This window comes from Pogona vitticeps, chromosome 2, assembly GCF_051106095.1.
Source record: "Pogona vitticeps strain Pit_001003342236 chromosome 2, PviZW2.1, whole genome shotgun sequence".
Taxonomy (NCBI): Eukaryota; Metazoa; Chordata; class Lepidosauria; order Squamata; family Agamidae; genus Pogona; species Pogona vitticeps.
The window spans coordinates 230826465-230849271 of record NC_135784.1 but is presented as its reverse complement, the minus strand read 5'-3'; the positions used below and the strand labels follow the sequence as shown (position 1 = coordinate 230849271).

The 22807-nt window shown below is 40.8% G+C and overlaps 1 protein-coding gene across 2 annotated transcripts in view; it reads right to left on the bottom strand.

The window, feature by feature from the left end:
- Positions 1 to 1306: 1306 nt before the first annotated feature.
- PUM3 (pumilio RNA binding family member 3) overlaps positions 1307 to 22807 on the bottom strand; it is a 32399-nt gene continuing 10898 nt past the window's right edge. For both annotated transcript variants that reach the window (XM_020801546.3, XM_020801548.3), the window contains exons 9-18: positions 22402 to 22502; positions 21927 to 22005; positions 20283 to 20381; positions 18742 to 18795; positions 17698 to 17778; positions 13595 to 13737; positions 11713 to 11935; positions 10554 to 10641; positions 8086 to 8176; positions 1307 to 1587 (exon numbers count right to left, since the gene is read on the bottom strand). In XM_020801546.3, coding sequence (XP_020657205.2) covers positions 1455 to 1587; positions 8086 to 8176; positions 10554 to 10641; positions 11713 to 11935; positions 13595 to 13737; positions 17698 to 17778; positions 18742 to 18795; positions 20283 to 20381; positions 21927 to 22005; positions 22402 to 22502 — 1092 coding nt within the window. In that variant the 3' untranslated portion in view covers positions 1307 to 1454. The remainder of the gene's footprint in view (positions 1588 to 8085; positions 8177 to 10553; positions 10642 to 11712; positions 11936 to 13594; positions 13738 to 17697; positions 17779 to 18741; positions 18796 to 20282; positions 20382 to 21926; positions 22006 to 22401; positions 22503 to 22807) is intronic.

Sequence of the window (22807 nt, the reverse complement as noted above, 5' to 3'; positions counted from 1 at the left end):
CTAGGCTTGGAAATAATTTCAGTTTCATCTTGTTTTCCCAGGTCAACAGTTTTAATACAAATACTGAACTATTCTCAAGGAAAACAGCATTCTGATTTATTCCAAAGGTTTGAATGACCTTAGTTAATTGAGGCTTTCTTTTATTTGGGAACCAAGAAAGGAAAAAACACTTTGATTGCCCAACAGAAAATCCAGAAGAGGTGTAGATTTAATTTGCCTTGTCCTGAAAATCTTCACTCTGAGGCCCCAACTCGGTGGAGCAAAAAGGTTCTCCAATTTCAAAATAGCTAAAATTTCAAAGGTAAAACACTGCTAACAGGTATCAGTATTGAACTCTCAAGAGATGTGAATTTAACAGCCCTCTACACTTTCAAAAGAACATATTAGCAACAGTCCATAGCACCTGGTGAAATTATAGCTCTTGTGAAAATGAAAGGACTTCACAAGTTTTTCTGCTCTCATCTATCGATAGCAAAAGCCATGTTGAGAAACCTGTATTAATTGTGCATTTCCTTTCCACAATGATACAGTACATGCTTACCCTCAGGCAGCATACATGGATGGCTGAACAAGAGACATTGCCACTGGAAGATCACAGACCCCATACCCTTGTGACTTACATGTATTCTAGGAGCTGTGATGCTACTTGTCTTAAATAGTCAGGATGCACGTTGTGCTCACTGGTGGTGTATGTACCAGCTTTGAAATACAGACACCAAGCTCACATCTTTGTGATTTATTTCAAATAAAGAAATAATTGTTACTGGCTTCTGAGCATGCTTTTCCGCCTCTCCTTCTACCAGCATTCACAGTGAATTTGGTGTGGGATGAGGGAAAGAACACTGATCAACAGCATCAACTGCAGACACACATAGACTGCAGGGTGGCAGTGGTGCTGGTGGGACTCCATAAATAGGCAGAAGGATGTACATGAACACTGGAATCTTACAGCCTGAATGGTGGCTGAACTAGACTAAGAGGTAAAACTCTGACTGGAAATGCAAGCTGGCAAACGTCAGGGGAATGGCTGGGAGGCAAAAAAGCCAAGCAAGTGGCCGGCACTAAAACAAAGATGGGGAAAACCAATACAAACGGGGAAAAGCAGCAGTTGGGTCAAATGATCCTGCAAATGGATAAAACAGCTCGATTAATGGGGGGGGGGGGGAGGAACCTTGCAGAAGGTAATGACCAAACAGGGAATTTTAAAAGCTCAAAATATAATTGTTTCCAACTATAGCTGCACAAAATATTTTACTCTCCAGAATAAGAATAACCCAAAGAGAATAAAAATAAATCTAACATTTCAAAGAAGCTGAATGTGTTTATTAGCAAATTAAACATAATTACCTGATGGTTTTTTTAAAAAAACTAACTCAATGCTGCCCCTTGATCTTTCTTTTAAAAAGAAAAAAATTGCTTATATAGAAAACATGTCCATTTAATAGTTCTTGCAATTAAGATGATAATTTCTCCAGCAATGCCTTTCTTGCTGCTGTGTCACCTTTAGTCCTTTTTAGTTTGGGAATAAGACATTTCAGTCCATCCTTGACTTGATTTGCCATGTCTTGGTCAGAGCACTGAAGAAGGCTGTACAAGGGGAAGAAAAAGACAATTTCAATAATAAAATAATGATAATATGATGCCAGCAACAAGGAAAGGTAAACAAAGCCGATCTGCTTTGACATGACTCAAATTGGTATTATCACCCTCTACAAGGAACTATACAGAGCACATGCAAGGATGACAGTTCAGCACAAAAGACAATTTTGAAATCTTCATCTGCCAAGAGTTTATGCTACATTAAATTAGGTAAATATCTGCATCTAAATACTTTGATTTATTTTCTGTATGAAAAGCAAAGTGAGCTTATAACCACTATATTGCAATCGCTAGAAAACGGTAAACACATTTTTGTTTAAGTAGTGTTCCTTGTTTTTAAAATGAGACGGACTACTGCTAGTGTCTTTGCAGTCCTATCTTCATAATGAACTGTTTCATGATGCTACTGTCCCTTTTCTGCTGGGCTACAGCTCAGTCTCAAGGTTTTAGTTCTTTTTGCTGTAGAAGAAAAGCTGAAAGGTGCAGAAATGCACTTTAACAGAAGGAGCCACAGTCTGCTTCAAACACCAGACTTACTTCAAACTCCAGCAGCTGCTCAAATCTAAACTCAAGTTCTCTCCTCTGCAAGGCCAGAGGTGAGAAAAATTACTTCTACTGGCTGGCAGCTCCTAGAATCCCACAGCTGGCAAAAATACTGGCCAGCTGGCTGGAGAATTTGCAGACTTGTAATCCAAATGAGAAACTCCTCCAGGCTCTAGTGACAACTCAGGATTATGGCCTATTTCAACCCAGGACTCAGCACTATGGCTAGGCATAAATGACTACATGTAAGCATTATAAGACTCTGTGATATAAGTACAAAACACAATATTAATAATGAAAGGTCAGCCATAAATTGGCAATTACAGACAGCAGCAGAACCCCTGCTTAAAATGTGGATGGGTGGGTGGGTTTTAAGCATGCTGGAATAAGGCATTTTTCTGGTGCTCAATTGATATCCAGCTCTGAACCAAGCTGAGTACAGAGAACTCCACAGAAGTGGAGCTGCCTACCTCAAAAAGGCTGCCTAGGACGAGAGGGCATGGCAGAATTACCTCAAGGCACAAAAACGAGTTTAATGTTCAATAGGCAGTCCTGTAACAACCTCAGTCTCACAATGTGTTAGGTCAGGTATTGTGTTAGGAGACAACAACCATCATGGCTCTAAAAGTTTTTATTCCTGCACCGGCTCGGGAACAGACCAGGGCCTTGATCCAAAGATGGGATCTGAAAGCACTTCTGCTCACAAAGCTAGGAGAAAAACCAACTGTTCTCTGCTACCGTCTCGGCTGCCTTCAAAAGACCTCCTCCAGAGGTTGTTGGATGTTCCAAAGAGATACAAGAGAGAGACAGCATGGTTGGGGTGGGGACCTTCACCCCTGCAGCGCATTAAAGCAAAGTGTGCCGCTTATATAGCGCTCCCTAGGGCTTAAAGCATTCTTTGGACAGTTTACAATTTAATTATGCAGGTGATACATCCTCCCCCCCCCCCGCAAGCTGGATACAAATCTGTCAATTTTTTCCCACTAACATAACATGGGGGGGGGGGGACCTTTAACCAAAACAAAAATGACACACTCTGGCTGTCAGCAGGATGGCCCCATTCAAGAAAAACGTCTTCCATTGGAGAACACTGGGAATCTGTCTGGAGCAGGAGAAATCCATTCTACAAAATATGCATATTTTATCTCATTTTACTTTCATCACATGTTGCATTTCCTGGCTATGGATGTTTAGGTGGAACAGACTTGATTCTGCACACCCGCAACACGTTGGCATTGTCTCTGTGCTGAGAAAATATATCACGTTTTGTCCAGATGCTACTGCAAGAGGGTTAAATACTCCTTTACACTGACATTTCCTGGCTACATTCTCAAGTACTTGGCAGGGAAAACAACCTTCATTTTCCTGAGTGCAAGTACCACAGGCTGGCCAATTGACAGTAAAGAAACTCTTACCCTACCCACCCCATCACCAAAAAAAAAAAGATAAGGAAAAGCATATCAGAACAGAAAACAAGAACTTTTAAATTCATTTAGAGAAGCTTAGTTTTCAGATGAAAAAGTGTTTGCACTGACTGTGGCATTAATAATAGGACTGAAAATCCAAGAGAGAAAAATTCTGTTCTAGGCAGTGTTCCAGTCTGTTGATCTTCTTCCATATTAAGGTGTTAGCGGCTGGTAGTGACTTTTTTTTTTTTACAAAGAACCAGTGTCCCCTGGTAAGCAATTGGACTGGCAAATTCGTTTTTAGCTTGTAACTGAAATGTTATTTTTAACATAACCTTCTGATTGAACAGTCACATCCCCTCCCTTGCCTTCTTTTTTTGATATATAATAAGGATTATGTTGCCAAACCAAACAGAATGGGGAAAGAATTAATGTGGCTTGTGGAGTGATTAAAAATCTGTTTTCTCAATGTGACCTAAAATAGTTCTGCCTCATCTGAAAACACTAATTGCTCACTTGTAGTATTAAAAGTACAATTGCAATGCAATATTACACACACAAACACACGTTGAGTATATATAAATATTTGTATACATTATTCCAAGTGCACAATGTCCACATTATATTTATTTTCATGCTGCGTGCAAATAAGGACATAAAGATTATGCTGCGTGTTTGTTGAAATGTTTATCCCCTGCCCTCCTCCAATGAACTAAACACAGTGGATGTGGACCTTCTTCCCACTTGATCCCTGCAACAGTCTGTGAGGTGCATCAGGCTGAGAGTAACTGTCCCATTCTGCAGATCTATCTTAGATTATTTAAAGGTGTCAATGGGGAGACTCCCTTCAGTTCCAACTACATTTCATGGCCATTAGCATAAAGTTATGCAACTGAAGGTTTTGTTTTATATAAATCCTACCCAGCATCTACCTACCCAGCTAATATCTGCTTTAATTTAACAAATGGAACCAATTTGTATTGGCTCAGAGCATTCATCCATCAGTATTACTCTAAACTTTTCAAAATCTCAGGCTCTCCCAGCTGTTTTTCAGTATTTTCTTTTAAACACAGAGATATTGGGGAGTGGAAGGGGGGGCTCCTACGTACAACTAAGCTCAGTTATGTGACCCTCCAGGGTGTTTCTTTTTTTAGATATAGATATTTGAAAGCTAGCATATATATATCAGGGACAAGCAACTCCTGACAGCTGTGGCCTACACAAGTTTGGAGGGCTGTGATTATCATCAACCCCAATTTTAAAACAAAGTGAAGCCCCTTCATTCTGTCCTGCCAATGCTGGGGGAAATTTCACCAGTTTTTAAATCAATTTAAGATGTTTTATGCTCAGGGGAGGCCTTTTTCAACACATGAGAAAATCAGAAATTTATTCATTTATTGTTTATTTGGCTTTTGTACCGCCCATCTGGCTACCAGGCCACTCTGGGCAGTTTACAATTAGCTGTCCCAGGCCTTAAATAGCTCATGAGAGGTCAAACACCTACAAACATTATACCCCAGGCCCCCAAAAGAAGGATGAGGGAGCTGAAAGTAATTTCTTTTCCTAAAGAATTGGGGGGGGGGACATGTGGTGGGAGGCACAGATTTGCTCTGAGGGTGGGAGGGCGAAGCTTAGCTCACAGAATGCCCACATGTGGCCTGTGGCTTGCACATTGCCCACCCTAGATTACAATGCTAGCGCAGTGTCTGGGGTTACAGAGAAATCACAAAAGAAACATGGATTAAAGAAAGAAAGAAAGAAAGAAAGAAAGAAAGAAAGAAAGAAAGAAAGAAAGAAAGAAAGAAATCAATCAATCAATCAATCAATCAATCAATCAATCAATCAATCAATCAATCAATCACTGTCAGGCATCCTGGTATAATCTCAGGAGAGGGAACTTGCCTCTCATCCCCAAAAGAGATGCATGAGCGGTTTCTGCTCCTGAAGTGAAGAAATGTTGTTGTCATCATTGTTATGTGCCATCAAGTCAGAACTGACTTAGAGTGACCCTAATAATGCTTTCAAGGTAAGTAAGATATTTAAGGAATGGTTTTACCAGTTCCATGCCCCAAGTCAGCTTCCATGGCCAAGTGGGGATTTGAACCCAGGCCTCCTCAGCCCTAGTCTGTTTCTCTTTCCAATACACTACACTGGGTATCTCTAGAGATTTTTCCATAGAGATTATGCAAGAGATGCTGCTTCAAATACTATCACTCCTTGGGGACACTGGCCAAAGTTGTTCTAAACTGCCTACATTTTTGTGACACTTGCATCAAGTGGTAGGGAAAAATAACTTCTTTGTCACATCTGTTTTCACAGATTTCTCTACTGTATTAGTTTTCACATAAGAAAACAAGAAAATTCACTTCTTAGGCCATGTTGAAGTCTGTCCAAACAGCCCAACTGCCATATAATGCCACTGGAAGCACAATAAAGAGAATAGAGGGTGGGTCAGGGAAAGTAGCTGTTCGAGTCTGAAAGCTCTTCAGATTTGTTAAACATAGAAAACTGGCAAATCATATGTGACAGCATTGTTAATTTACCTTAGAAACACTGAGGGGAGTGTATTTGAAAGCTAGCAACTGATTTTTTTAAAAAAAGAACCAGATTCATGTTAACACCAAAATCCAAATTTCAGTGTTCTTAGAAACCAAGCAGCAAAATCAAATCAAATCAAATCCAACACTACTGTTCACCAAGAGGAAAAAAGGGGAAACTTTGTTATACTGGGTAAAGCAGCTCTTCACAAATCTTTACTCAACATCTGTGTGGTGGATTAGAGATTTTAAAAGGAACTACGCATCTTTGTCAAATGCAAAAGATCTGTTCCCGAAATGACATGAACAATCTCTAAAAGTCTGTATTAGAAAGCCAGCGGTTGAGCATTAAAACTCGGACGATAAACCTATGAGAGGATGTTTGATTTAAGCCTGCAGTTTTCTGTGAGGCAAAGAGTTTGAGATGTTATTTTGTCCTGTGTCGCAAGTACTAGAAATTGAAAACATCAGAGAGGCGATAGTGGAAGTGGTGACATGTGGAACAAGGTCAATCTGTTTCAGACAGATTTCATCCATCAGGCCAGAGTGCCTCTGCTTCCCCCTGGCATCCCACTTTGCTTTTACTGAATGTGTTCCTGAAGGCACGTCTTTGCTTTGGACAACACTGGTCAGGCTGAGAGTGGGGATCGGGTACTAAAGGATCTGCTTTGCTAGAAAGGGCTGGGCTACAAAAGGTATTATTGCAATCCTGTTTATCCCTGCATTTCTATGATTCTCTGAAGGAATCCAGTGCTTTTAGCTGAACAGTGCATGTTGTTATAGCCATCTCAGCCTAAGCAGCAAATCAGCTAAACTTTGCAAAATAAATACAGTGGTGCCTCGCTTAACGAGCGCACCGATTAATAATGAATCCACATAGCGATACGTTTAGATAGTGAAAACATCGCATTCCGATGATCGGTAAGCGTTTCGTTTACCGATCTTCGCATTGCGATGTTCTACAAACAGGTGATCGGCGGTTCCAAAATGGCCGCTGGGTCAACAAAATGGCCGCCCGCAGTGTTTTCGCGCCCTGTTCTTGCTTACCGGGTGGCGAAAATGGCGGCCGGATGGAGGATTCCCCGCATAGCGGTGTTTTTCCCCAATAGGAACGCATTAAACGGAGTTCAATGCATTCCCATGGGTTCCCCCCCCCCCGTGTAGCAACGAATCTGGATAGCGACGTTAATCCTGGAATGGATTAACGTCGCTATGCGAAGCACCACTGTATTATAAAAGGAACTGAAATATTTGTAGCAGTTTTAATCTGAGAATAACTTTCATCATCTACAAAAGCAAGTACTAACAAGAAATATAGGTCAGGATGCACTTTTATTCCAGCAAATCAACAATTATGCTATAGACTCTTTCATAGACAAGAAAAATGAAAACACTTTAGTTTAACTGCAGTCAAACAGACTATCAAAAGAGCAGAACTGTTATTTGTAAGCCACTTGTTACAGTTGTGTGCACAGGAATATGAAATAACTGTTGCAGTGTCAGGACAGTTCATCACTTTGTCACTCTTACGTACAATGTATACAACCCAGGCAATAATGGCTATATCACCAATGTTATGGAGAGAACAAAAGTCATGATGATGCTCTTGAAAGTCCTGACATCTAAGCTTTCAGATGGCATCAGTTCCAATACCACCAGAAAATATCATGACACAGATACACACTGCACTCAGAGTAGGCAGTGATAGTTCTGCTTCTACATGGTTCCACATAAAAGCAATTAGTACCCTGCATTCATAGGTTCCCTGGAACATATTCTGTCAGTTTAGCTGAAAATAAGTGATAGAATTTGATTTGAATGCAACACAGTAATATTTAACAAGTAAAGCAACATGGCTACTGGTGACAGCTGCTTGCAATGATAACTTGCAAATAACTGGAAGATGATATAGAAGGAAATGTCAATTAAGCTACAGCTGTACTATTTAAATGCCATCAATGGCATGCTCAAGACCTTAAAGGCACTGATGTTCTACATACCGACACAAAATAATAGCCCCACGGTTCACATCTGCCCAGTTCTTCAAGAAGTCAATGCCAACATGTTCTACCAACGTTCTTGCAAAACATCCTGGTAAGGGGAAAAAAATCAGCTTAGACTTCACATGAATCTATTAAAACCTCTCTCAATGTGTTTAATACTCACAAGTTGTAAATCTGCAGCCAGTGTAAAAGTAATGTAACTACTCAATGCATCTGTACACACATACAAAAATTCAAACCGTAACAAAATTAATTCTTTGAATGCCGCTTACACTAACCCTTGCTTCCCATGGATATACCACAATCAACTTTTAAATAACACCTCATTTCATAAGGGATTTGCACTACATCATGAGGAACCAGAGTCCAATGCCTGAACATTCTCCTATAACCCCTACAGACCTCTATGGAAAAATCAGAAGCCTGTGTTTGTCATAGCTGGCATTTATCCCTGGAAAGGGTTAATTCCAGAATGAAATCAAAATTCACCTGAGTATCAAGATATACCTTTTTTCATTGTTGCAAGGATTCCAGGCAACACCAGTTTATCTAATTTTACAATCTTTTATTGACTTCCATTGCTCCTTTGATTTATTTGTACAAAAATACTTTAAAGTTGTTGGAAACATCTGAAAGTCTTATAGCTATAGAAAACTAAATTTAAGTTGCAGGCAAATACTTAAATCAGAATTCAGTCCAAAATACAGAAGCATAAAAGGTACAATGAAAATATATATTTTTAAAAAATCTTAAAATAAAATTTCTTATATCGCCCCCCCCAAAAAACATTGAAAAACAGAGAATAAATCTTTAAAATACCACAGTTCTTATAGGCAAAAATAAATAAAGTAAAATTCATTTCTTAGCTTTTAAACATATTATAAGAAATTGATGAAGCACTCAAAACTTGCAGTTATTGGCTTGCTGGTCACCAAGGCAGGACTACTTTCTCCAGAGGTTTAACTCTGTTGGACATGAAGGCTCACAGGGCTGATAAAGACTTGGAAAGGTGTGAGCCGTAGCAATGGAGAGGGCAAATCAGCAATAAAATCAGAACAACCACCCTGTAACCCAAATACGAATCTCCCATACAAAAATCAATTCAGCTACATGAGAGATTCAGATTATACTCTATCAAGCAAAAAATAAATAAAAAATAAAGAAGACAAAACATTGTGGCACTCTAAGGACGAACTGTGAACTTTTGTGGACAACAGTCCCTGCACAACACACCTATATCTGAACTAATTTGTTACAAAGAGTATCAAAAGTCTATTCCTTGGAATGTATTAGTAGAATCCTGCAACTACACAGGTTTCATTTTATATAAACCTTTTGATTCTCCTTGTCAACAACTTCCTTCCCAGCCATTCTCTTTCACAAAACACGGACTAAAATCCTGTTGGCATAGCTATGGCTGGAGAAGGGTGATGATGTCACCAGCAGAGACATTTTTTATATAATTAAAGACTTTCCTCTTTTTTCCTGTGTCTTGTCCAACTTGTTTCATCACATGGAAACTACAGAAACCATAGAACAGAAGGAGAAAGCCTTTAATTACCAAAATTCACTGCTGCCGGATTACTATATCTGCAGAAATAGATTAAAGACTTCCTCCTTCCAACCTGCAGGTCCCATGTCTTCCATATAATGAAATGGTTGTTTTAAAGTTAGATAAGCTGTGTGAGAAAAGGAAGAAGTCTTTAATTAATGTATTTGTGAAAGCTTTCACGGCCGGGATCTAATGGTTGTTGTGGGTTTTTCGGGCTCTTTGGCCATACTCTGAAGGTTGTTCTTCCTGCCTTTTCGCCAGTCTATGTGGCTGGCATCTTCAGAGGACTTTAATTACTCAAAATCTCCTCCTGCTGGTGATGTCATCATCTTTCTGCAGCCACAGTTATGCCATTATGATTTTCTTCCATAGTATACTTGATGTACCACAAACTATACTATACATTAAAAATAAGAAGGGGAGGGAAGGTATCAGATCGTAAGTGGCTTACCCCAAAATAATATAACATGTAGGATAAAAGAATTTATCATGATGTTTTGACTGTTTACTACACCGGAGATTGGGAGGAAGGCTATATAAACTCTTAAATAATTTTTTTCTTGGTGGGACAATGTGTCCATTGTAGGTGATTCAAATACCGACTAGTTTGTAATCAACAACTGGTGCAACCATGTCCTTATTCTAGTTGCACCCCATCACGTCCTTTATGTGTTTAGAGATGAAAGAGCATTAGATGAGCTGTGCTGGGATTGACCAAAGGCTATCTTGTCCATTGGACAAATAGGTACTTTTGAGATTTTCATAAGCAGGACACAAGAAGAGATTCTTAAGTTTCCAAGTAACTGGTACAGAAAGGCACATTTCCTCTAATGTTGATGGTAATATACTGCACTCATGACTAGTAGATCTGGGATGTGTGAACACAGTGTACAAATTTACTAACATACTGTACCTTCATTGCCACATTCTCTCTTTTTCTCATCTTGCTCAATTAACCATTTCAGAACCAGATGACCCGCTGGGTGTTCTGCAATGTGAAGCTGTAAAATAATAGAAGCATCAGCCCAGAGTGTTCACTGTCCATTCAAAAAGTCCTTTTAAAACTCTACAAGAGCTAGACTGAAGCCAATGCTTATTGTATAAATATAATTTGTTTCTTCCCCCATATAAAAAGTGGTGCATTAAAGAGTGGAGTGTTGAGAACATTGAGACATCTAGGTCTTCTTTCCCATATTAATTTATGGCAATTCAATCACATAATGCTATTCTTTATATTCAAATCTATTGATCTTTCATTCCCTAGCTGCTTCTGTCTTTCAAGCCTCTGCACTTTTTGAGAAAGCTTAGCCATAATATTTTACAAAATGTTTATGGCAGTGTTCTATGCTGGTCTGTCAATACAATATTTGGAGACTGGAATACAAATTGTACACACATTCCCAGATCCTAGTATCTACTTCTCTCATTCCAAAAATGTTTTTAATATACCAGCATATTTTTGGAGTTCTTAGAGGTTGTGAAATGCAGGACAGGTATCATTTATATGCTGAAATTCGGAAACAAATCGTCCATTCAACATTTGTTATATACAGGATTATCCAATCATATATATCCAATCACTCATCTACGAAACCACAGCCTACCCATGGTCCAAGCTACCCTGTAATGTGAGCTGCCCCTGCAAGAAAGGACTATTTCCAGCCAGTGGAAAAGTTTGCAAGAAATTCTGTTCCTAATACTAAAGGCCAGGAACTCTTTCAAAGTGGTTTCTTGCTACGTCTCATTACAAAGCTGTACGCTATCCTTTTGACCATTTTTTAAAAACATCATGCCCTGCTGCTCATTTCCTCAGTTTCACAGAATTATTGGATTTCAAGCTGAAGCTATGAGCTAGATCTGACTCTTTTAGGTGGAAAAGATTAAACATTTTCTCTGAAAATATCATAAACACATTCCTATGGTTTGGCTGGTGAATCAAGATAAACTAGAAGACCCGAGTCCTCTCTTAATTTACTGTGTTTCAACCACTAAATTACAGGACTCTACCCACACCCTGCCTATTCAAAGATCAGTCCATATTCTGCTGCTTTTTCTTGCTCAAGCATGGTTACCTGCCCATCTTGGCCCCCTGGAACCATCTCTTTTGAAGCAAGACTAGCAATGGCTTTCATAGCAGGCTGGACATCACCAATAGCATGTCTGAGAATTCCAGTCAATACAATGAATGTAGCTTTATCCATCACCATTTCTTCAGCATGGAGATTCAGGTAATTCAGTAAAGCTGGAGAAACAGCTTCCAGAAGTTCACGGCGGCGAAGATCTGTGTCTTTTTTACTGGTGGAATAAAGGAAGTACAAACAGTAGCAGTCATACTACAAAAAAACTGTGTCATACAAATTAACTCTGTCACTTCTGCTGCCCAATAGCAGCCTTCCCATTCTTCCTTCTCAGGCATAGTCAGAGTTTTATGGAGACATCAGTGATCACCCCTTCAGCATTCTTGACAAAGGAGAGGGTTGTATGCAATCCTTAAAATATACATGCAAAATCAGACATAGCAGGACCTGCTCTTATCCCATTTACAGATTTGGGAGGAGGTATGTACTTCAATTAGGCATGAAATAATTTGACACACTTTAGTGATGGCAGTTTTATATGTTTGTGATGACTTGACTCCTATGTTTTTTTCATAATCGCACCAGGTTATGCTTATCTTACTAAGGGGAAATCCACAAAACATCAGCACGGTACAATAATATGTTCCTCTGTGGATGAAGTGAAGTATGAAAACATTAGCATATGAAAACACAACATTTAAAATGTCATAATGGGAGACTTCAACCCTAAGCTAGAAAAAGAAGCCGGTGAAGATTCTTCCTAGTGTGGACTGGGAACACGGGACATGGAAAATGAACAATACGGTTTTGCAAAGAACCTGCAGTCACCAATACCACATTCAAATTTTAATTTTTTACTGTATTTAGTATTTTTAGGCTGCCTTTCTCTCAAAGAGGAGATTCAAGCAGCCTTGGGCTTCTCTACACTCAGAGCCCTTCCAGCAGCACCAGCGACCTGCTCCTGGGGTGGGCAGGGGAGAAAGACACCTGAAAGGGAGGGAGGAGGGGGACGAGGCAGTGATGATGGTGAGGAGAGGAGGAATAGGATGGCTGGCCTGCCAGCCTCCACCCAACCCTGTCCTGCAAGGGGGCAAGGGGCCTCAGGCCCAGGGAAAGACCTTGAGCAGCCCCCTCCGACGGAAGCACTGTTAACATGTGTTCACAATGGTTACTTTACAGTGTTATTCTCCAGCCTACATGTTTATTAACAGAAATACCCAGAAGAAAAACCTATTCTGCTAGTACTCTCTCCCACTGAAATATTTGTCTCTTAAACTGGAAAACACTGTTAAAGACTAACACCTCAAAGAGTCCCAAGAATCACTGCTGCTTCTGGATCTGACAAGCAAGGATCTGACATGTCACTCAGCACAATGAACTTCTTTCGAGAAGCCATCCCCAGTGTGCCTTGAATAAGACTGGTTTGCCATTTTTCATATAAGAGACTTAACTGAAGAGCCTGCCTCTGCGAAACATAAATGGCACAATAAAATATGTAGAAAAGTTAAAAATGAAGCCATCTGCCACTGTCAAGACAGAAATATTTTCTGGACTTCTAGAGGAGGTTTATAGAGCAACAACAATCACTCCCTAGAAACAGAAGTGATGCAAACGTACATACACAAAGCACAAATTCCATTAAACTGAAAGAAAAAATCTGCATTCTTAGACTTCCAATGCAACTCCCATAAAAATGAAGCATGTCACATCTCAAATGTCAGATTGCGGAGCACGCCTCTTATGCAATTTAAGAAGAAATCTCATTCACCCCAAAAGGACTTACAGCAAAGACCCAACTGTGGGTGGCATAAATTCAGGCTACATTTAGGGAGGTCATAAGGCAGCTGGTTAAAACAAAATAGCATTTTCTACTCACCTGTAAGCATTCCCATCACCCTGCTGCAGGATTTTTATCAGTGCAGGCGAGAAGTATGTAAGATCCCTTGGACTCAACAGATACAACAGGACTTTCCTTCCATATTTGTTGTTTATAACACTGGCTAAGGAATCAACCATTTCCTGAAAGTTGGGGAGAGAAGAGGAAGAATCTTCTTAACAGTGGGAACATTGTTTTCCATGAACACTTCTAGTTTCAGTTCCTTGAAGATGGGTCAAAATTTAGACTCACAGTTTACACTGCTACATTTTTATTCAAGAAAATCTCACCTACAACTGAATAGTTTATTGATTAGTGGCAGGACAGGTAGATGTACCTAGAACTGACAACCACACACATTCTATCAAGATGTCACACCATTGTCCACCCCTGCCTGAATCTTGCCCTTGTCTATTTCAGTAAACAGTCAGTATCTTATCTGGAGACTAAGGGCAATTGTGTAAGCGTTTCCCCTGCTCCTGCATGCCTCCTGCAGTGTAACCAGTCTCACAAGCAGTATAAGACCAGGTACACTAGAGCAGGAGCAATGTTTATGTGGCTACCCTTTTGTGATAAAGCAACAGGAAGCTGACCTATCTGTTTTTTAAAAAAGGAAAAAGAGCATGTTTTTAGAAATACCTGCAGCAAATTTGCACACAAGTAGGATAACATTTTGAGTACAGATAATCAGACTAATGTTGAGAGTTCCACCAAAGTAGTGATGTTTGCTCATCACTACTTTGGTGCAAGTTAGACTATTCACATGTGATAAAATTTAACTTTTTTCTCTGTAAGATAGTTCCTACAATGCTTCACCATGTCACTAATTTCCTATGCCTTGATTTCTTCATTAGAGAAAAAGAATTCTCATTTTAGCTTAGATATTGACTGACAATGGGTGTGTCAAGATCTTTATATATAAAACACTGAGAAAATTATGTTATCATTGACATAAATGGTACAAAAGGGCTGACATATTCTGAAGTAAACTACTAATTGATGGAATAGATGCCGATTTATTTCTAAGCAACATTACATGAAGGTGAAGTCACAGAGGATTCTCTCCTCTCAAATAAATGACTTTTCCTTTCAGTTTGAGCAAACTGACACTACATTGTAACATAAACTCTATGCAACAAATGGACTGTGCCCAATATTGGACAACATGAGAAGTTAACACATTTCAGATGACATCTGTAGCAACATTAATTCTCATATAGGAATTATGGTAAGGAAATTACTATCTTCTTTGAATGTTGCAGAGCCAGCTTTTAAACAAGGATTTTCTTTGGATATATTTCAACACTGGTTTTTCTTAAATTAAATGGGCATGCACACTAAATTCCAGTCAACACAATTAAGGGACACACAGTCAAGCACAAAAGTCCTAATTTTGGAGGAGGGGGGAGAGAAGGTTTAAGGATAATGCCTGATTTCTCCAACCCTTGTGCCTGTCAATGTGGGAAACACGGGGGTGGTGGTGGTTTGCAACACCTACTCCCCTTATTATTGTCTGCATTTTACACAGATATCCTCAGGCTGGGTCTGGTACAGGCAAGCCACCTGATCCTGGAGATTTTAGACATTTTAAGAGACTTGCAGGCTGCAGAATTGGAGGTTGGGGGGCAGGGAGTGTGGGGGACATAGGGGTCCCCAACCCCTGGTCCACACAGATCTGCTGCCCCCCATGAGTGCCACTGCATGCATGTACGCTCCACCTCCTGCAAATGCTACTGCGTGCATACGCACTTCGGCCGTGGGCGCATCATATGAATGCACATGAGCAGCCCCCCACATGCATGCGTGCAAGCACACTCCACCCCCTGTAGCCACACCACACCCCCGCGAGTGTGCCACACACCCCCAACCAGTCCGCAGTTGGAAAAAGATTGGGGACCACTGGGATATAGGACAAACTGGTATTTCCTCATTGAACCTATTTGATAAAGATAGCTAGTAATCCTCACACAAGAAAACAATGTAACAATTCAGATACATTTTAGGGTACTGTAACATTTTGTCAGTTGGCTGGATAACTCAATGGTTTAGTCATCTGGCGGCACAGCCCCAGGTTGGGAGTTTGATTCCCCACTGTGCCTCCTGGGAAAACAGCCAGCCTGTGTAGCCTTGGGAAGCTGCAAAGCCTCAGGGTGTCCCCTAAAGACAGAAAATGGCAAACCACTTCTGAGTATTCTCTAACTAGAAAACCCTGGAAAGGGTAAATTATAAATTGGAATTAACTTGACAACACACAATTATCATTAAAATTTTGAAACCTTTACGATCATAGTTTCAGGATATCATTATGACTGACTCTGTATGTGTGTGTGCGTGCGTGTACATATACCATATTTTTTGCTCCCCAAAATGTGGGGGGGAAGTCTGTGCGTCTTATGGAGAGAAGCTGGCGATTTCGCCCCCACTGGCCCCGTGGGGGGAGTCTCGCAAGGGTCCGAGGGAGCCTTCCAGGACCCTTGCGAGGCTCCCCCCACCCCCACAGGGCCAAAATCACCAGCTTCTAGGACCTTTTCTGAGCCTTTCAAGCCTCAGAAAAGGTCCTAGAAGCTGGCAATTTCACCCCCACTGGCCCCGTGGGGGGAGCCTTGCAAGGGTCAAAGGGAGCCTTCCAGGACCCTTGCGAGGCTCCCCCCACCCCTCACAGGGCCAAAATCACCAGCTTCTAGGACCTTTTCTGAGCCTTTCAAGCCTCAGAAAAAGTCCTAGAAGCTGGCAATTTCACCCCCGCTGGCCCCATGGGGGGTGGGGGGAGCCTTGCAAGGGTCAAAGGGAGCCTTCCAGGACCCTTGCAAGGCTCCCCCCACCCATCTCCCACCGGGCCAGAGGGGGCGAAATCGCCACCTTCTGGGACTCTTGAGGCTTGGGAAGCTTCAGAAGAGTCCCTGAAGGTGGTGATTTTGCTCCGCTGGCCCCGGGGGGGGGGGCAAGGTGAGTCACTAAAGGATCCTGGAACACATCCTAGGACCCTTTGGAGGCTCACCCTGCCCCCCCGCTGGGCCAGAGGGGGCGAAATCGCCACCTTCTGGGACTCTTTTGAAGCTTTGGAAGCTTCAGAAGAGTCCCTGAAGGTGGCGATTTCGCCCCAGCTGGCTCCTGGGGGGGCAGGGTGAGCCTCCAGAGGGTCCTGGAACACACCGTAGGATCTTTTGGAGGCTCATCCTGCCCCCCCCCCCGCCGGGCCAGAGGGGGCGAAATCATCACCTTCTGGGACTCTTTTGAGGCTTGGGAAGCTTCAGAAGAGTCCCTGAAGGTGGCGATTTCGCCCCCTCTGGCCCCCGAGGGGGCAGGGTGAGCCTCCAAAGGGTCCTAGGGTGTGTTCCATAAGACGGACCTCTCCATAAGGCTCACCAAATTTTTGGAGAAGAAAACTATTATTTTCCTGTTTTCTTCTCCTAAAAATTTGGTGCATCTTATGGAGAGGTGCGTCTTATGGAGCAAAAAAATATGGCACTTGAGGAGCAAGTAATACAGAAATCTTATTTTACACTTTCTGTGACAAATGTCTGAGTTACTGAGACTTTCAGTGCCAGTTAATGAGAAAAGGGTGGATCCTGGGAAACTTGTAGTTGTTCTCTTCTGTGAGTCCTTTGTCTTTCTACTGTGCAGCACAAGGACCTGTACTAGAAATTGAAAAATCTGCAACAGGATGTCTTTCAAAATAGCCCTGGCCCAGGGTCTGGAGATGACAGGGCCAGAGAGGGTGTGCAGCCTGTTTACAAACATGTGAAGCTAGCCGGGCAATCTCCATCAGTTGGTTTAAGCCTGCAAGCCTGACATTCTCTTCTTCTGTGGCATGAAATGCATTACGTTGGGTGGGACTCCAACAGTCTGAATCAAATTACCCTCCTTTAGTACAGAGATGAAAAACAGCATCACTGTTGCAGACATATTTTAATCCATGAAAATAATCTACTAGGTAGTTGACTGATTTAGCATAGATTTATAAGGCTGTTCACAATGACTTAGTAAATATGTTTCTTTTCATTTTAAAAGACAGAATGACATGGTCTGAAAATTGATCCAGAGTTTCTGATATAATTTCTGTCTTATGATAGTAAGAAGACTTTCAGGAAACTATTACTTACAGATATAATCAGTTGTTTCACAAGTTTGGTATCATCGATGCAGTCAAACGCTGCCAGCAAAACCAAATATGAAAATTCACCCTGAAATATCCGAAACAATATAAATCACAAAAGTGTTATTAGCCAAACCAGCTGGTCTGCAATGAAGACTATAAGATATACATTACCAGCAGTAGCTATTTATTTCAGTTAAGACAGAAGCATAAGGAACTTGACAGCTTTTGTATGTTGCCTGATGTGTAAATTATATTCTTGTTTAAAGCAAAATAATGTACAAGACTCTTACACAAGCTTGCAACTTTACATAAAACTTTCTGGAACTGAGCTCCACTGAAATATGAGACAACTGCTTGCTTGGGGGTGGACTTTGAGATGGCTGTATAGAACACTTGCTCCATGTTCAGTCTGGTCAAAAAAGATACACTAAAGAAAAAGGTGCTCTGCAAAGCAAAGCATTTCTCTAGCAGAGTCACGAATCAAGACTCGGTCCATGACAGATCTGTTTTAGAGAAACCCAAAGACATGAACACGAGCTATCAGCATGTATTAACGTGGTTTGCCAGCAGCACAGAACTGTGTGCTTTCTTCTGCCCCTGCCTTCTGGTCCTTAGCTACATAACTCTCCTCTACTGTTTTGTCTGTGTTTAAATGGCTTCCTAAATTTCAGCATTAAACAAAAGTTAGGATCTCCTTGCAGTAGGCAACTGCAGAAGGGAAACTGCAAAAGCACTGGTAGATATTTTGGCTAGTTGTCTATCATGCACCTGGTTTGGCCTCTAACTGTATGGCCTCAAAAACAGCTTCCACAAACATACATATAGGTTTTTATAATTTGGCCACAAAGTTAACTTCTGAATCCACAGCACCATGTAGATCATATGTTGTGCAAATTAGGATGTAAGGGAAATGTCAGTCTTACACTGTAATCCAGAATTTACCAGGGAGGAAGCCCTACAGAGCACAGTGGGGCACACTGCAGAGTAAACATGCACAAGATAGGATTGTGTATCACTGTGTTATGAGACAGTACTTAAAACTACTTACAGTAGCAATTTTTTCTACATATGTCTTCATGGTTTTGATGATAACTTTTCTGTCCTAATAAAAGAAAATGAAATAATGTAAGTCATTTATGAATTTTTTTGCTTGGGCTTCAGAGATTCTTACAGAGCCAAAAAATCACTGACAACCATCACAGCTGCATATCAAGTATCTAATGTCTTCATTGACACCTTACAAGCTGGCTGACAGACTGAATCAAAGTCAACATGTAGACTAGCACTTGAAGAGAGCAATCTGCAGGTCACTGTTTAACTGAACTATTTTCAATTCACAAATCCTGCAGTATAGAAAAAGGATAGCTTTCAATGATTCTAGTATCATCCCTTTGGAAAGAACCCAACAGGGTGCAAGACAAATCACTCAGGAAACTGTTTTTATCTGTTTTAGTGATTCCAGAGTAATACTGCATTGCTACACTGGTAAGTGAAAAGAATTTGTTGCTGACCTGTTTTACTTTCTCATGACCGCTGCTAACTCCCTTTCCTCCCTACGCCCTCATAGGATGCACCTTCTTCTGGCTCACCACTCTTCCAGGTCTCTTGAAATGTCTCATCTCAGTTTAACTTCCCTCTCACTCCCCTTTTATCGGTGGTCCTTGGTTTCCCCCAACATCTCTCTTACTGTCACTTCCTTCCTCACCAGTTCGGTTTGATACTCTGCATTGCCTCTCCCTGCTTTAGTCTCCACCAACAGTAAAGGTCTCTTTGGGGCCCTGTCACTATTCCAGCTCTTTTGCTTCTTCCACTTTATAGGTTTCTTGCCCCCCCCCAACCTTCTGGTCATCAGTCTTTGCTGCTCTACTCTTCCTGGCTGCAACAATATACATGTCTCTCTCTGAACAATTCATACAGATGAAAAGTGGCTTGGACGTAAGATGGCCAACAGAGTTCAGCTAGCTAGCTGGAAGATGTAAGCTAGAGCCAATTCCATAAGGCACCTCCAGCAGACAGAACAACCCAGATGTTCCCCCATCTGTGCTCCCAATTTAGATAGACTGGGACAGCCTGAAATGTTTCCTGCAGAGATACATCTGGGGGCTGGAAAGGGAGGGATGGAGTGGCAATCAGCAGACATGTCTTCTGTTGTGCCAGCCTGTCATAAAGCAGATGACGGGAAGATGAATACAGAGCTGAATGTGCTCTCCAAAGCTCTGGGAAGATCCCTGGCAGCACAACACCTCACATAAATGTTCCAAACTGAAGTATTTACATAATGAAATAAAAGTTCACCTACAACATGTTATACAGGGCATTGTAAGGAAAATTACCATAGGATATCCATCACAAAGCTAGCTTGAAAAACCTCCATAATATTGCCTGGTATATTCTTAAACGTCTGTGACATTAAATAACAAAATGGACTGATTTTTTTCATACTTTGATTATATCACAGAAATACACAGCTGAGTGGCTAATAACCATGTAAAGGAAAAAATTCCAATTCAACTTTCTAGAAAGGCAACACAAATTTTGGACAATTAACTTCCACTAGTCAGTAACACAAGACAGTGATGCAAACAATACCTTAGTAGTCCCATGCCACAGGCAATGCATGGCTACTCTAGCTCCATCATGAGTGTGTGCCAAGTAGATTACAGCTTCTCTAATTGCCTCAATCATTTCCTAGACAGAAAGAGTATTATTTGCAGAAAACTGTTTCATGGTTATTCATAAAATAAAATGTCTGAAATAAGGGTAACTCAATTTTTTCAATCCTTACATCCAACTGGGACCACACCAGCCCCTCCCCTATGAAACTAGAAAAGACTGGAAAATCACTTATGTGCTTCAGTATTTATTTATTTGATTAGTCATTTTGACCATATCAAAAAGCATACAAATCACACAGATCCAAAGTAAACAGCTAAAAAGAGATAAAATACGTTTCAATAGTAAAATATAAAACAACACATACATATTTTAATTGAGCGAGTCACCCCTGCAAGGAACCCCTATTTGATCAATGCAGTGAGATCATAAGCCCAAATACTGAAACATTTATGGTTTAAATTGCACAAATACCTCCCTTTGGGTGGGAGGCAGATTTTCTGTTCAAACAAGGTGAGTGGAAGTCCCGTGGCTTATTTAAGAAGAGAACTGCATCCCCTGGAAAATCCCCATTTTCCCTTTCAAAAAAGTTCTGACATGGAGGCTCCCAGGTTACAAAAAATACTGGGGTTCCCAGGTTACAAAAAATACTGGGGTTATGATTCCCACCCTGGACCACAATAGTATGAAAGAAATTATTTTGATTAGCTCTGTAACATGAATCATTTTTTACTTAAAAATCAGGCCTGAAAAAAAATTCAGATTTGTAGAATTAGGGCACGTGAGCAATGAATGAACTTGCCAATGAATCTGTTAACTATTAGTATAAGATTATCTCTGTTCTGTTCTCCATCTCCACAATTACACTGACAAGTACTGAGGAAAAATGACTAACATCCAACACACAAGTTCAAGAGGAACTAAATAACTGCAACTGGCCTCTCTATGTCAAATCTAGGCATGCTTTCAGATTGTCTTATGCCTGCTGAAGTACACCAGAAAGCAGGCTGGCATGCGTAACCCACCAAAAATAACAGAGGCATGATGGCATCCACACTCAGATTAACACCAGAGCAATGCTGCCAATTGCTGAGGTGACAAATAAAGCCTGTACAGAATCTATTAATAGCCACAGAGGATGTAAACAACACTTGTATAGCTTATTACCTTCAACATGGGCCGAGATATCCTGTCAAAAAACAATTAACCACAGCCTGGGTCCAAAAAAGACCAGCATTTTCTTCAGCAATAGTGGCAACAGCAGGGTTTTGCTCAATAACCTTGTATTTCATGCAAAGCCCTGCTGAATGTATGGGAAATACTTTTGTTTTTTGCAAAAATTATTTCTTTGTTTGTTTTCAGTCTTCAAAGGGCATCTCCACCTAGAGGCCCTCGCAGTAATCCAAGCGGAATGCAACTAAGCCATGTGTCACGGTAGCCAAATCAGATATCCCAACTGAAGAGCTTCTTGGTCTGAGTTGACCTGTTTTTATCTGAAGAACCCACAAAAAGCTAGATAGCTATTGAACACTTGGTTCACAACTCTACAATGGATTCATTAACAAGAAAACAGATCATTGTAATGCCCGGAGCAACTAAAGTCTGTGTGCTAATACTTACAGATCTCTGTTCAGGGAGTGCATGGGTGAAGAAGTCCAAAAAAACTTTATGTACCAATGAATGTTTTATTACTGCTTCTCTGTAAGATGAAAAAAAAAAGGGGGGGAGGAGGAAATACACATTGTCATCTACATAATATGAAATATTGTCTTCTAGTAACACATAAAGTTGTATCTGCAAAAAAGCTCTGGACTGTTATTTTAAGTTCTGTTCAAAAGAGTTCTTGACAAAGAAAAATGCTGCGAGGAGGGCCTAACTGATATGCCGTCTCCAAGAGAAAGACCCTTTTCTTCTTCTCTTTCAAAAAATGCCTTCCCACAAGCTGAACAGTGCGCTTCGATATTTAACAAACCCCCCATGGGTAAGAATTACTTTGCTTCCACTTGCTTAAATGGTACCATTTCAAATTTATTTGTATATCCGTACGTGTAAAAACTATCAGGAGACTACTTTATGCCAAGCCATTGGTTCTTACTTTTGAGCCATTGGAGTGAGGATCTGTTTCATTTCATCCATAATAGCCTCCCGCTTGTCAGGATGAGCCATTAACACTTCATTCAGGGTTGCGTTATCTGACTGAAACATAAGAAATCCAGTACATACCTTGACTATTAATATTAGAACTATACAAACTAAATAAAGTGCAAAAAACCACACCCTTAAGCACACAGCACCTATCCAATTATATCCGTAGCCAGACATTTCTAAACCTGCCATTGTGACTTGACCAGGTCCAACCGAGAGAGCTGTAATGTGCATAGGATTTCTGCTAAACCAAGGCCTCCTGATTCAACAGTAATGCTGGGAATGCTACCACGGGAGCTGTTCTAGCATTTCACCGAAAACAAAAGAGTCTCCTCTTACATGAGGCCAGTGATTCC